At 53.6% G+C, this 14,044-nt stretch overlaps 3 protein-coding genes across 3 annotated transcripts in view; 2 read left to right on the top strand and 1 right to left on the bottom strand.

The window, feature by feature from the left end:
* The window catches only part of VOLCADRAFT_91422 (uncharacterized protein), a gene marked incomplete at both ends in the record, with an annotated part of 11,702 nt that extends 9,815 nt beyond the window's left edge, over positions 1 to 1,887 (top strand). The window contains 2 exons of the mRNA XM_002950989.1: positions 1,381 to 1,474; positions 1,770 to 1,887. Of these exons, the coding sequence (XP_002951035.1) occupies positions 1,381 to 1,474; positions 1,770 to 1,887 (212 nt within the window). The remainder of the gene's footprint in view (positions 1 to 1,380; positions 1,475 to 1,769) is intronic.
* Positions 1,888 to 6,122: 4,235 nt separating this feature from the next.
* VOLCADRAFT_91421 (uncharacterized protein) lies at positions 6,123 to 10,525 on the bottom strand (the record flags this gene model as incomplete). Its single annotated transcript, XM_002950891.1, has 5 exons — positions 6,123 to 6,138; positions 7,697 to 7,803; positions 8,258 to 8,374; positions 9,348 to 9,462; positions 9,828 to 10,525. The coding sequence occupies 5 exons, from the start codon at positions 10,523 to 10,525 to the stop codon at positions 6,123 to 6,125; spliced, it is 1,053 nt and encodes a 350-aa protein (XP_002950937.1).
* Positions 10,526 to 13,060: 2,535 nt separating this feature from the next.
* The window catches only part of VOLCADRAFT_91420 (uncharacterized protein), a gene marked incomplete at both ends in the record, with an annotated part of 7,231 nt that continues 6,247 nt past the window's right edge, over positions 13,061 to 14,044 (top strand). The window contains one exon of the mRNA XM_002950988.1: positions 13,061 to 13,230. Within this exon, the coding sequence (XP_002951034.1) occupies positions 13,061 to 13,230 (170 nt within the window). The remainder of the gene's footprint in view (positions 13,231 to 14,044) is intronic.

Raw genomic sequence — 14,044 nt, 5'->3', positions numbered from 1 at the left:
CCGCGGCGCCCGCTGGTCCAGCTTTAAGCGGCAGCGCTTTCGGAATGCCGGCATCTGTCGTCAGCACCGGGGACGACAACGGCGGCTTCCCGTCGTACACCGCAACGGTTTCATCTCTGGCTGCCGTACACTCCTTTTACCTGAGTCCTGCTCGTCAAGTGCTGACGGGGCCGGGAGCGGAGGATCATCACCGGCTGGTACGGGAGGCACGGATTATGGACAGAAGGTGATGGGGCCCGAAGGTTCTGTGTCATTGGGTGGGAAGAGTGGGGAGAGTGGGAAGAATGGGGAGAGGGGGGGAGAAGGGGGGAGAGGGGGGGAGAAGGGGGGAGAGGGGGGGAGAGGGGGGGAGAAGGGGAAAGAGGGGGTAGTTTAGGCACGAACAAGTGTATGGATTGGTGCGATGGTTCTTAGGTCAGGGGAGTCACCCCCCCGGATATGCGTGTAGCCACGTGGCTATTACGAGGTAACGTTGGGCTCTGGCTGGGGCCATGTGGCTTCCAGGTTTTTCTAGGGTTTTAGGGTTTTAGGGTTTAAACCTTTTCCAATGTGTGTATGAGTGTGTTTGTGCGGACGCAGCTCAGACTGAACCAACGGACCAACTGGCAACTGACAACAGTTTCCTCTTCCAAGCACATACATACGTGCATGTATACATCTATATGCTTACATATACACATATACACGTATGTATATATTATATTATATTGTATTATATATATTATATTAATATACTATATATAGATATGTATATATACATGTGTGTAGGTTCAGTGGCTGCGTTCCGTGTATGTTTGAATGTATAAGTAAACGGAGTTTTGTGACGACGTATCGGTGGGCGCCTGTGCTTGCACACGCATATATACATATATACATACATACATACAAACAGGCTCCAAGCGGCGGCAGCTCTGGCGCCGGGGGGGTACAGCTCCCAGAGCGGGCGGGACGGGGCAGCTGCAGCTGCTGCTGCCGGCCAGATGGACGACGGCGCGTCTGTCGGATCGCTTGACACCTCATGATGACGTGGCGACTGTGACGTGGGCAGCAGCAGCGGCGGCGGCGGCGGCGGCGGCGGCGGCAGCAGCGGCGGCAGCGGCAATGGTGGTGGTGGTGGATACCAGAGGGCATGAAGGGCGGAGCCGGACAACGGAAAGGCGCTCGTCATTGCGGCGGAAACGGAGCGGCGGAGGCGGCGGAGGCGGTTTATGAACTTGTACGTTAGGGAAATGATTTCGGCCGGGGACGGCGGAGGCGGAGACGACGGCCATGAAAGTGGAAAGTGGCGCCGGCAGCGGCGGTCGACGGCGGTCGACAACAGCAGTGGCGGCGGTGACGGCGGCGACGCCTATCGTGTTCAGGTCCCCTGGCTGCCCGCAGGGTCAGATCTCCTCGGACTCCTTGGACACTCCTCATCAGCCGCGGGTGTCCGCTTGATGAAGTTGGAGGACATTATCGGAATGGATCGCAGTTGGTGAGGGCATGGAGAGCTGCACGGCACACTGCCCGACATACTAGAGTGACGGGAGTGACTCCTGTAAAGTTCGCACACAACTGCTGGTGTGTGTGTGTGTGTGTATGTGTGTGTGTGTGTGTGTGTGTGTGTGTGTGTGTGTGTGTGTGTGTGTGTTTTGAGGGGGGGGCCCGGGGGCCGGTCCGTAAATCCGTGGAGGGAAGGAGGCGGCGGCCATGGGCGGCTTGGCTTATTTTCGTCATTAAGGTGCTTCGACTGCGGACGTCGTCATATTCCCTCCCGCGCTCCCCTCAAGCATCCAAGCTTACGTCACCTGTTCCTCTACTTACGCCAGTCTTCTGCTCTTTCGCCGCCTTTACACCTACCTCTACAATATTACGGATGACTTTTTTCTGCTCTCTTTTCGCACTTAAATTAGTCTTTTGGCAGCTAGGTAGGTAGTTTTCCGTTATCATCATGACTACTAAAATCATCGCGAGGACATCTTCTTCGCAACCGCCGACTGGTTAGTTGTGCCTCATTGACTTCTGGCGCATCAGTCTAGCAGCTTGGCATTAGCTTCAGTCGTCCACGTGGTTCGTCTCCCCCCTCCTCCCCTACACGCTCCCCCCTTCCCCGCGCGCTCCCCCATTCCTCCCCCACAACACACACACACATACACACAGACACACACACACACACACACACCTGGGGCCCCGCGCATGGCACATAGCGGCCCCAGCGAATACCGGGGGGCGATAGGGGGCCATGTCCAGTACCGGTTGCTTAATTGAGTCGGTTGCTCAGCTGTCAGGGAGTTAGTTGAAATTTCCGTTATGGCCTTTCTGACACTATTAACTGCTCTTAATGCGTTGTGTATGTGTATGTGTGTGTTACATGGTTGGGGGGTGCGTGACCCCATACCTGTAAAACTACTACCCATACGAGCCGAAGGCCCAAGGGCAATATCTAAACGCCTAAAAGCCATTCGGAGAAAAGGAATCAAAGAGGTACTTATCTGTTACTTATATCAGGTGCTGCTCGTCTTGGTCTCTGGAGTTTGCCTCGCAGCAGCGGCTAATGGATCTTAGCTCGCTTCGGTCCACGCTACACGGAGCTCTTCTCTTCGCTCTTCTTTTCTTCTCTCCTCTTCAGCCTGATGCATCATCTAAGGTTATAATCAAAGGATCAAAAGTGAAATATTCGCATATCGTGCTGAGCGAACCTTGGTTCTGTAGCCAGTCGCGGTTATTGAGCGAGTGATTACGTCGAACATTGATCCCTAAGTCGTTATCAGCCTACGTGGTCACTCAATATAAATCTTCTCTGTGTATCTCTTGGTTATTACAGTGCTTGGATACTTAGCGACTGCATATCCTGTATTCTCCCGTACCAGGCCTCTTGTGGGGCGACTGGCCGTACCGGGCCCGAGCGGTTTTAGGCTTCAAAGGACCTGACTACCCTAGTCGCGCGTTTCTTTTCTTTCGTTCGCACATATTCGTGACATTTATCTGCCTGTATGTGTAATGTCGACAACACATCATGTAGCAGCAGCAACCTATTCGAATTAGCAGGAAAATCATCCATACAGTAGGAAAAAGAAGGAGGAGAAAAAGGAGGAGGAGGAGAAAAGAAGGAGGAGAAAAAGAAGAAGAAGGAGAAGCGGATGACGGCTCTTCTGTGTTACAATCTGTGTTACAATCTCGTCAGCTGTCTTCCATAACAATCGAGTGTTTGTGGTCTTGTAGGTCAGTCAGTCGGTCCGCACAAGGTCACCTCTGTACAAATTTTATATCCGCTGCAACAGAGCTCATTCATTCATTCATGTAATAATTCTATCATTCAAAAAGCGACGAGATCGGGGGAGATGAGAGGAAAAGCGAACTTCAGTGCGCCTCCCTATCAGTAACAGACGTAAAGGATAAGGAGCCTTGGAAGCCTGATGTGTTGAAGGAGGCAGTACTTCAACATGATGTACGGTCACAACGACCCTCACAGCTTGCACACAGAGGTCGGCAAACCCTGAATAACTGTCACGGGTACTGGTGCCAGGGTCGAATAACTGTATGGAATTTGTTTTGGTAAAAGCCTTCAAAAAGCCTTCACAACTGCGCAAACCTGCCTTTTGGGGGGAATTTCTGCACCCTGCCGTACGGCTGCCGTACCTGTGATGAAGGATGCTGCAACGGGTACAACGGAAGGACCCGTGGTACCAGCGGCGTTTGCCGACCTCTGCTTGCACAAGAAGGTGCTGAACACTGACTCGCGGCTCCGCCTTCGGAAAGCCATTGGCAGCACTAACAGGGTGGCGAAATATATAGTCTGATCCCTTTCTGTTTCTAAGTACTGTCTCCTTAAGAAGCGCGGTAAGCAGTGACTTGTCTAGACCTTCTAGCGCTAAGTAATCTCTCAGGTCTTGTTCAAAAGTTGTAAGGATATGTGACGCACAGCCTAAATGACAGCGATTGCTCTGGTCAAGCTCACCAGGATAATACCGAGGATCGCTTTTCTCGACCCCATGTTGACTGCAATGCAAGTTCAAGCCTAAGCGTGAATAAGCCTAAACACAATGTACTAGTTGGCAAATAAAACGGCACGGAAAAATTTTACAATACCTGAGTATCAGGTCTGAGACTGATTCCGACCCTGATGATCTTCCCTGTAAAGGTCGCTGTGACCGTACATCAGGCTTCCAAGACGTCTCGCCCGGTTACTGCTGCAAATCAGCGAACAATGCATCACACGGCGGACGCAGGTAAGGGCCATGATTCTTTCCAAAACTTAAGAGTTGTTATATTTTTTATACGGAAAGAGAGACTAATGCACATATTATAAATCCATGCCCAATTCTTCAACTCCTCCAGGATATCCGGACTACCGAAGTCGACCACTTCGATGTTGAAAAGAAAGAAGAACCATTTAACGAAGCCAGCGCCGAGGACTACGCTGCAGCAGCATCGCTCTCGCAATGTACCACATGTACGACACGTGGCACCTCGCTCCGCACTAACACATACTTAAAAAGTCATCAGCTCCAGTCAAAACCCAACTCGCTATTCATTTCCAAGGAAGAAAACCTTCACTCCCAGTACGACACAAGAAAAAGAAAAAGTCCCGCCGTACATGCAAACTCCAGGCCAAAGCCTTCAAAACTGTACCGAATGAAAACTGTGCCGTACAGGACCAGGACGTACGAACACCAGGAGGATCCGTCGCGATATAGATGCGTGGGCACACACACATACTTACACACATACATACACACGCACGCATGCGTTAAGCCCAGAAAAGTCGAATTTTGCGAGGGGAGGGAAGGAGGTCACATATTCCACGCACATTCATGGAGGGACATACATACATACATACGTACCTCTTGCAGGTATACAACTGGGCCTAGGAACCTCAACTCCTGCCATCGGGGCAACTCTTGGCAGCACAGGCAAACACAAAGCCCGGCGAAACCCCCCAAGTATAATGCGCCCCTCAATGTCTCCCCAAACGCAACCCACATGCAGATGGCACCATACCGTTTAAAAGATTTCACCCTCCCTCCCTCCGCGACTTCCTGCTAACAGCAAACCCAGATGTCCTTGGAGCTTATATGTCCTCGGAATGAGGACCGATGAGCTGGGGCTACCAGCTTTGTGCCAGTAAGCCAGTCACACACACACGCACACACACACACACACACGCACACACACACGCACACACACACACACACGCACACACACACACACGCACACACACACACACACACGCACACACACACACACACACACGCACACGCACACACGCACACACGCACACACACACAGACACACACACACACACACAGACACACACACACACACACAGACAGACACACACACACACACACGCACACACACACACGCACACACACACACACACACACACGCACACACGCACACACGCACACACACACACACACAGACACACACACAGACAGACACACACACAGACAGACTTCAGACAGTTAATGGATGAGGGTGCCGACCGTACATGGATGTGTGTAAAACAGGCCAAAGTAGTACAGTGGTCTCAGTCACCTAACTAAAGCCGACACGGCTGCCCAGCTGCACAGACTCGCAAGACGTACAGACATACGAACGCACCGGCGTGAGATCTGCCGTCCTGAACTACTCAGCCCATTTGCTCACACACAAGAACCAACCAACGAGCCAACCAACCAACCGTCGGCTCCAACTGCAAATGAAAAATATAGCCCATACGTCTTAGGCTTGAGACTTGGAATGCCGTACATGTACGTATGTATGTCATATTACAGCTTTGGCAGCACGCATTGCGGAATGTGCATGTGTGCGTGTAAACATATGTGCGTACGACAAACACATAGACACAGACACGCAGACATACAGGGGTACACATCCCCTCCCCCAACGGCGATTCTTACACATCCCGAGGCTCCGTAGCTCCGCTCTTGCCAAAGACAGACAGACAGACAGACAGACAGACAGACAGACAGACACACACACCTACAGACAGACACCCCTACATACACACTGACGGACCCACCCCCCTAATTCCCGAGGAGCGGACAGAGACCCCCCTTCAATGCAGGCCCATGCCCGACGGCATAGAGGGACTGACAAAATACATACATACATACATTCATCGCAGCTTAAATAATTTAAAACACACATCCCCTGTGCCTGGCAAGGAAAAGGAAAGGTCAATGGTGTCGTCACTAATTATATAACTAACTAACTAACAGCCCCGATAATAACGGTAAAGAGAATGACACTTGTGAATTAAAGCATGTGAACGAGACAACACAGGCCACATCGCGATGATGATGTGGTAATACATTTCTGAAAACTGAAAGAATATCAAGAAGTCGTGGACGTCGTCATGGACGTCGTCGTCTTCCTCTCCCCCTCCCCCTCCCCCTCGTCCCCCCCCCCGGACCCCCTTCCTCCCCCCCCTCTTCATCGCCATTATCATCTGCCGCTTTCCCTCCATCCACACCGCGTGTAAGTGTGTGTATGTGTGATTGCTCCCCCTCACCTCACCTCACCTCACCTCACGACATCACAGAATGGTTAGGACCGTGCCGCACGGTCGGCACGCAGCTCACAGGCTCACCCCCCATCCCGCCTTTCGAACTCCCCTCTCACATGATATCATGCGCGTCTCAAACACACACACACACACACACACGCGCGCACACACACACACTCTCTCTCAAACTGAGGATGTGGCTCACGAGTCTTAAGGGGCTCCGTGACGAAGTTGTCAATCAGCACAGCTCAGAAGAGAAGATCAGAACTCTAAAACCTTAACAAAACCCTCTAAAACCCTAAAACCCCATAGAAACCCTTAGATGCAAGGAACCGTAAAAACGCCATTCTGCCGTACTAGGCCCTACGACAATGAAGATGGTTTACGCTAACATACATACATATATACACCCAAGTGCATACAAATATGTCCGTATCTCTGTGTGTATGTCTGTATGTACGCTTGTACTGTCTCACAGGGGAACTCGCCATTCGCGCACAACATAAAGACGCATAAACATACGTACGAACAATATGATTACGTACACATCACAGACCGCTTAAGATGCGCTCGCTAACGAACACCTGACGTCATCTCCCGCTCCGGATGGGAAAACCCCCCACGATCGGTCCCACGTCGGAAAACCCCTCCCCCTCCCCTTCCCCCTGCCCTCCCCTCCTCATTCCTTCCCCTTCTACGCCACACACAAATACACAAATACACAAATACATACGACATATGTGCTCGCGCTACCCCGCGTAACCCCCTATCCCCAATTAGGCTCATCCGGTACCCGAGAAATAAAAACACCACATACCTTTGTATCAGGGCGAACTAAACCCCGAAAGCGGCTATCCTAAATACATTGCCGAGCTGGCTAGAAGGATTCATAGATAACTGCGGCACCAGGAAGCTGTTGCGATGTTTGAACATGTCCTAAATAAAACACGCCATTTTCAGTCCTGTGCCCCTTCTCCTCCTCCTCTCCTCTCCTCCTCCTCCTCCTCCACCACCCCCTCGTCAGCTCGCACCGCTTTTCAGCACTCGGCCCACCACCACCACCACCACCACACGGGTCTGTTCGCTCTCCGGCACAAGGGCCCGCCTCTCCCCCTCCTTCACCGCCGGCCACCGCCACCGCACGCGCCTCCTCTCCTCCTCCTCCTCCTCGCTCGCACTCTCTCACACTCTCTCACTCCTCACCGTCCGCCCACCGCACGCGCCTCCTCGAGCAACTTCTTAATCTGATCCGGCTGTTGGTACTCCGGGGGCACGGGCAGGTTCAGGTAGTACACGTTCATTTCCCGAGCCTGGGGACAGGCGAGGGAAGGGGCGAGGGAAGGGGCGAGGGAAGGGGCGAGGGAAGGGGCGAGGGAAGGGGCGAGGGAAGGGGCGAGGGAAGGGGCGAGGGAAGGGGCGAAGGAATGGTAGATGGTATACATACATAGATACATACATGGAGTTGACCAGGCCGTTGATCCGGCAGATTCCGTTGGATGCCGGTGGTGGGTGCGGAACCTGAGCGATCCACTGAGAAGTTGACTAGGGTGACTGGATGAGGGTGCCCCGAAATACCGGGGAAGGCAGGGTTTCGCAAGGTAGCGGCCACGGGTGATAATATGACCTCCCCTGTCCCATACATACATACATACATGCATACATGCATACATACATACATACATACATACATACATACATACATACATACATACATACATACATACATACATACATACATACATACAAACCACCACGCCTAGCTACCTGCGGCGGCAACTTCTTATTGAACCAGGGTTGCTCCATGATCTTCTCAATCGTGAACCGCTGCTCCGGAGCCGGTTTGAGCAGCCCCCGTAGCATATCGATACACTCCTCCGTCACCTGTGGAGGTGTGGGAGTGGGAGTGGAAGGGGGAAGGAGGAGGAGGAGGGGGAGGAGGGGGAGGACGCGGTGATAAGACGGGACGAGCCACTGGCGAATTAAGCAAATATACCCGAGATGCGGAGCCGGGGGAGGGGGAGGGAAATGAGGCGGGGGATGGCGGGGAGGAGGAGGAGGGGGAAGAAAACAATCAACTCGTGCGAATTGGTTGGTGTGGTGGCTGTGGCCCCCCACCCCCACCCCCTCCATAACCCGCGCCACCTCGCCACCCCGCCGTCCTCCGCGAAATTCTTTCTCCCACGAGTTCAATGCGAGGCATGGCAGCATGGCTCCTGATGTAACCAGAGGTTAAGAGCCCTTTCCTTTTCCCTCACCCCCCAGTTCATCATCGCATTTTTGCGTTCCTCGAAACCACATCCCCCCCGTGGGTGGGGAGGGCGAAACCCTGACGGGGTGTCACGATTACCCGGCGGGGTTTGCGGGGTGTCACGATTACCCGGCGGGGGGTGCGGGGTGTCACGGAACGAACGGTGCCGGATCGGCAGATGCCGAACCCCACTTATCCGATACCGCCGGCGCCGCTGCTTGGGCCGCGCACTCGCGATTTTCAGGAGGGCGCTCTCTTCGCATCCATCAGGTTTTCGGGTCGCTTCTACTTCTCTTCCATCTACTTCGGTTCCTCCTCCTCCTCTACTACTACTTCCTTCCTACGCCGCTTCTACTTAATTTCTACTTCTCTCTGGTCCAACAACGGCCTGCACACTACCAAGGGCAACCCCTTTTCCTCGTCAACGCTTCTTCACCAACACACTTTTTCCTCCCCTGACCCTTCACTTTACCAAGACAGATCCCCGGATCGAGTCCTCTCTTCGTCTAACTTTATAACGCGATTGGGTCTTTCCTTCCCCCGGAACGCTTACTCTCCTCCCCCCACGCATGGGCGGCCACCCCCTAACCCGCTGAGCTCCCTCACCTGCACTCCGGGGCTGAGGACGTACGACTCCGTCTCCATGCGCTTCAGCATCCTGCGGACTTTCTCCGCCTCGCTGAGCCCCTGCTCTTCACCCTGGTTGTCGAAGGGGTAGACGCTGCGGGCGGGAAGGTGCGGGGGAGAGGCGTGTGCGTGTGTATGTGTATGTACGATAGGGTGTGGAAGGATACTACGGGTCGGTCGGGTGTTGTGCACCGCTTGCTGCACCATCGGACGAGGGGAAATGTACGAGCATACACTGCCGTACATATGGTGAGGGGGGCGGAAATTAGGGTTGGGTGGCGAGGTGAGAGCGGGCTCCGCTTTTGGCATTCAGGTTTCAGTGGGGGAGACTGAGTGAGGATACATGAGATTCGGTTGCGTACAGTTTAGATCCCATGTGCCCTCTGGGATTTAATTAGTCCACTGTAACGAAACTATCAAGGCGATGAAAGCATTTCGCTAAGATGCCGTGGCAATTACCCGTAGAGCATGACGTAGAGCACGACGCCGCAGCTCCACACATCGGCCACCTTGGCATCGTATAACCTTCCGCAGCTCTTCATGACCTCGGGGGCCATGTAGCTCACCGTGCCGACCTGGCTCTTAGCAGCCGACCTGAAATCGGCCTTACTGTACCCGAAGTCACACATCTTCAGCAACGGGTGCGGCAAACCCTCCTCCGTGTGTAGCAGCAGGTTCTCCAGCTTGATGTCACGGTTCGCGACACCACGCTTGTGGCAATAGTCGACAGCAAGGATAAGCTGTTGGAAAAACCACCTGGCCATGCTCTCCTTCAGTCGTCGCTGTGTGCGGACCAAGTTAAACAAGCTACCTCCGTTCGCGTATTCCATGACGATGCACAAGAAATCGTCGTGGATGAACACCTCGCGGAAGTGCACGATGTGCGGGTGCCGAAGGAGACTATGGTTAACAATCTCATCTTCCACATACTTGCTGGCATCACGTCTGTTTAGGATCTTCATTGCAAGATGCTTATCGGTGTTGACATCCTTAACAAGGCGTACTGTGCCGAAGCTGCCACTACCCAGAGCATGTATATTCTGTAAGAAGGCCAACGTTTGCAAAGGCTTATTATCGGGCCAGAAATGTGCTCGAGTCTTTCCAAGTTCAGGCTTGCTTACCTGAAAATTCCGCATCATCATTGGCCCGCCCTCCATTGTAGATTATAATTTACAATGGTAAGTCAGCCCTATGGAGTGAAGTCTTCGCAATGGGTTGGACCGTCGCCTTCCAAACGCCAAGGTAGCTCTCCGATTCTTCTGTGAGATTTGCACGACAATGACTATCCCTTTAATATGATTACCCCTCGATTAGGATTTTCCGAACTGAAATTCCCTCGTGTGAGCAGCAGATGATATATAGCCACACGGCCGTACACACGACTGCCTGGCATCGCACTTGGAGCGAAAGGCAGCAGCAGTGCCATTTCTACTGTACACCAACATCTAGCACACTGTAGGTACATACTAGATATCGACGCGTACTTTCGTTCATGATTTGCCCGTTGCTGTAAGCGCCCCGTCAGTTCACTTTCGCCCAAATGCTTGCTTTTCGGTCCTTACCAAGTAAAAAGGACAGTATTCTCTGTGGCATCCTTTACCACATGTTTTTCCTGATAAGCTTTTGTGCCGTCGGTGTTTCTTTCTGCAATCAGTGGCTGATTAAAGGCTATTGCTGCACGCGTTGGGAGAGTCAGTAAGTAATCAAAACGACTCCTTGACGCATCCGGGGTCCCGTGAGAATTGTGGCACCGATCGCACAGGGTGCCGCCTGCTGACCCGAGCCTGTTTTGGCACTGAGTGTCTGAACGATGCCCAAGGAAACGCCAGATGATTAGCAAACTTGCCAGCACGCAACCAGCCAACCCCACCTCGCGTAACAAAACCTCTCGCGTTTCATTTTCCGTACCTAAAACCTTATCAAACCATCTCGAGCCTGCAGTAGGCCATGTACTCTAACACTTGCATGCACGCAACGATAGGGCAGCTGGTGCAGCAAGCCTTTACATTGCAACGCCCGATAAGTAGAACCCGCAACACCGAAACCCCCGGGCGTTTCTCTCACTCTCTCGTCATGGACCAATGTCGGAAAATGTGCACAGTGCAGTCCTCAAAATAACATCCATGCGCACACAGGCGACAAAGCCAACAGAACCTATGAATCATATTATAGTCGCCCTTCGTCATATAGTATAAATGTTACTTTGACTATGTCAATTCAGGACAGCTTATCGCCCTTGGGGTTGTGCGCGCGTGCAGTGGTGGTGCCGTACATGCGTGTGCTTTTTGTTTTATCTGCGCCGTGATACGGGAATTGCGTGCGTGTGTGTGGGGGGGGATTGCGTGTGTGCGTGTGAGGGTGGGTGTGTGCGTGTGTGGGTCGGATAGAGGGGGGAAATTTACGAGTATCTGACCGGGCCTGACACTGGCCAGGGGCTGCTGCCCAGCCCCAACGGAAAGACCGCCTAAGCTCTCTCCCGCGGACGGGAGAAGGGCGCGAGGGGCCTCTTGCCCCCCCTAAGCAGCCCAGAGCCGCAGGTCCGCTAGCTCCGCTTTCATCCCCCGGGGGGTGGGAGGCGTCGCACGCTCACAAACTCTAACGAGTCAAGGCTCTGTAACGGGAGTTTGTGCACTGAGCCTGACAAGACTCCCCTCTCCATCCCCGGCCTGATCTGGCTCTTGGGGTGAGGGTTCACTAAGACAGAGGAAACTCCAAGACCCTGTACAGACTCTACCCCCCCTACTAATGCACGAGGCCCTATTAGGAAGCTCGGTCTATCACCTGATTCTCTGTTGGGGGGCAGCGGGCAGGGTTCAAGAAACGCACGCTAACCACCTCTTAAGCACACGCGATGGGGGCCGGGCACGGACTAGGCTAGCAGCTATCAGTTCACCGACGGGGCTAGGGATGCCTTGAGGCAGCACCCGACCGGCACAACTCACACACAGCGTCACCCAGTCTTTGTTGTTGTTGTTGTTGTTGTTGTTGTCATATGGTCGTGGGTGCGTTCCCCGTACCTGCAAACCACCCTAGTACGAGCCGAGGGCTCAAGGGCTGCCAAATCGCCTATAAGCACCATCCTACCTCGCACTTCCAGCGAAACAAGTGATGAAGTATACTAACGACCAAAGGGAACGATAGAGTTGCGGTGAGACCATATACGTTCCAGCATCCTTGCCAGGCGTTCAGGTTCCCACTTCATAGCGTCCTTCATATGTTCGAAGCGTGGAAAGCCCATATCAGATCTGATTCCGTCGTAAACCGGGCAGTCCAGCAAAATGTGTTTCTCATCCTCGATGTGGCTACCAGTGCCGCAGCAAGGGCATACTCGCTCCTCCCTAGGTATATAACGCCGTCCCTTACGCGTTCTGTTAGCCGCCAGTGCCCAACAGCAAACCCAGTCTGCTCTACTGCCACCCCCTTCACCTGCGACTCTTCCCAAGCCCTACAGCAACGACCTCTCAAAATACTCCCACTGTCCCTGCCTTGGCGCACCTTGTGGCGAGGCAAGCCCTCCCCCTCGAAAAAAAGCCCTCCGGAAGCCCAGACTCAACAAAGAAAAACCCTCAGGCCTATCCCCTACCCGCCCAGCAGGTTAGCGCTCCCCCTCGCTAGGTCCTCCCGGCACCCCCTTCTATTCCTCCTCCCCTTCCTCTCCCAGCCCTACTGGCTGTACGCAACACAGGCGTAAAATGGGGTGGTCGGGGCCCACACTGCCCCCCCTCAAAAACGTTGCCCCAGGGCACGCCAAGCTCTGCAAAGCCCTGGACCTGCTGGCAGGAGTCGACCACCGCACGGCCCCTCAGGAGCTCCAACAGGGCTGCCAGGGCCGCGCGGGCGCCACGGGTGGATTGCGGGGGGGGTGGGTGCTGCCCGCAGCCCCGCAGCCCCGCCCGTGCATGTTCCCTAGCGGACAGCACCATGAGGCTAACCATATCCCACACGCACTGCTGCAACCCTGCTGGTGCTTCTGCGAGCGTTTAGGCTTTAGGTATTGCCCTTGGGCCTTCGGCTTGTATGGGTAGTTTTACAGGTATGGGGTCACGCAACCTCCAACCATGTAACACACGCACAAGCAAGGCTCTGTTGACTTCCGGCCAGAACACTAACGGCTGTACGACAGATAAGATGGAATGTTTGGTATAAAGGAGATGATGTTCTGACTGAAAGCTTGTTCTGTGATACCTGTAACGGTTAAGGTTGGCTTTACCTACACAGTTCCACTCGCCTATATCTTAACAGGTTATGAGCCCCGCGCCGCCGCGGCAAGCGAGCGAGCGTTTTGCTTAAGTACTGTGTCCGAACTTGCTGGCTTAGCAACTCTCTGGCTTAGAGATAGGACAAGTATGGGGAAGGATAATGATGTAGAGCGATTAGATAGCTACGCCAACTATTTTCGCTGGCGGACGGCCATGAAGTACTGTTTGGCCGGCAAGGACTTGTGGGACGAGGCAGCAGACCTGCCGAGCGCCGTCGCCGACAAGTCCATGAAGGCAAAATCGCAGCTGGTGAAATATACGGTGCCCCGTTTTCACAGGCTGATCGATCAAGCAGCCGACTCTGCCGCAGCGTGGGATGCGATCCGCGCCGAATGCGTGTCTGAGATCGGAGCGAACATTTTGTTCATAAAGCAGAAATTTAGCAACCTGAAGCAACGGACAGGCCAGTCCGTTGTG

The sequence above is a fragment of the Volvox carteri genome (genome assembly GCF_000143455.1).
Source record: "Volvox carteri f. nagariensis unplaced genomic scaffold VOLCAscaffold_21, whole genome shotgun sequence".
NCBI lineage: Eukaryota > Viridiplantae > Chlorophyta > Chlorophyceae > Chlamydomonadales > Volvocaceae > Volvox > Volvox carteri.
This window is presented reverse-complemented; position numbering and strand designations above follow the sequence as displayed.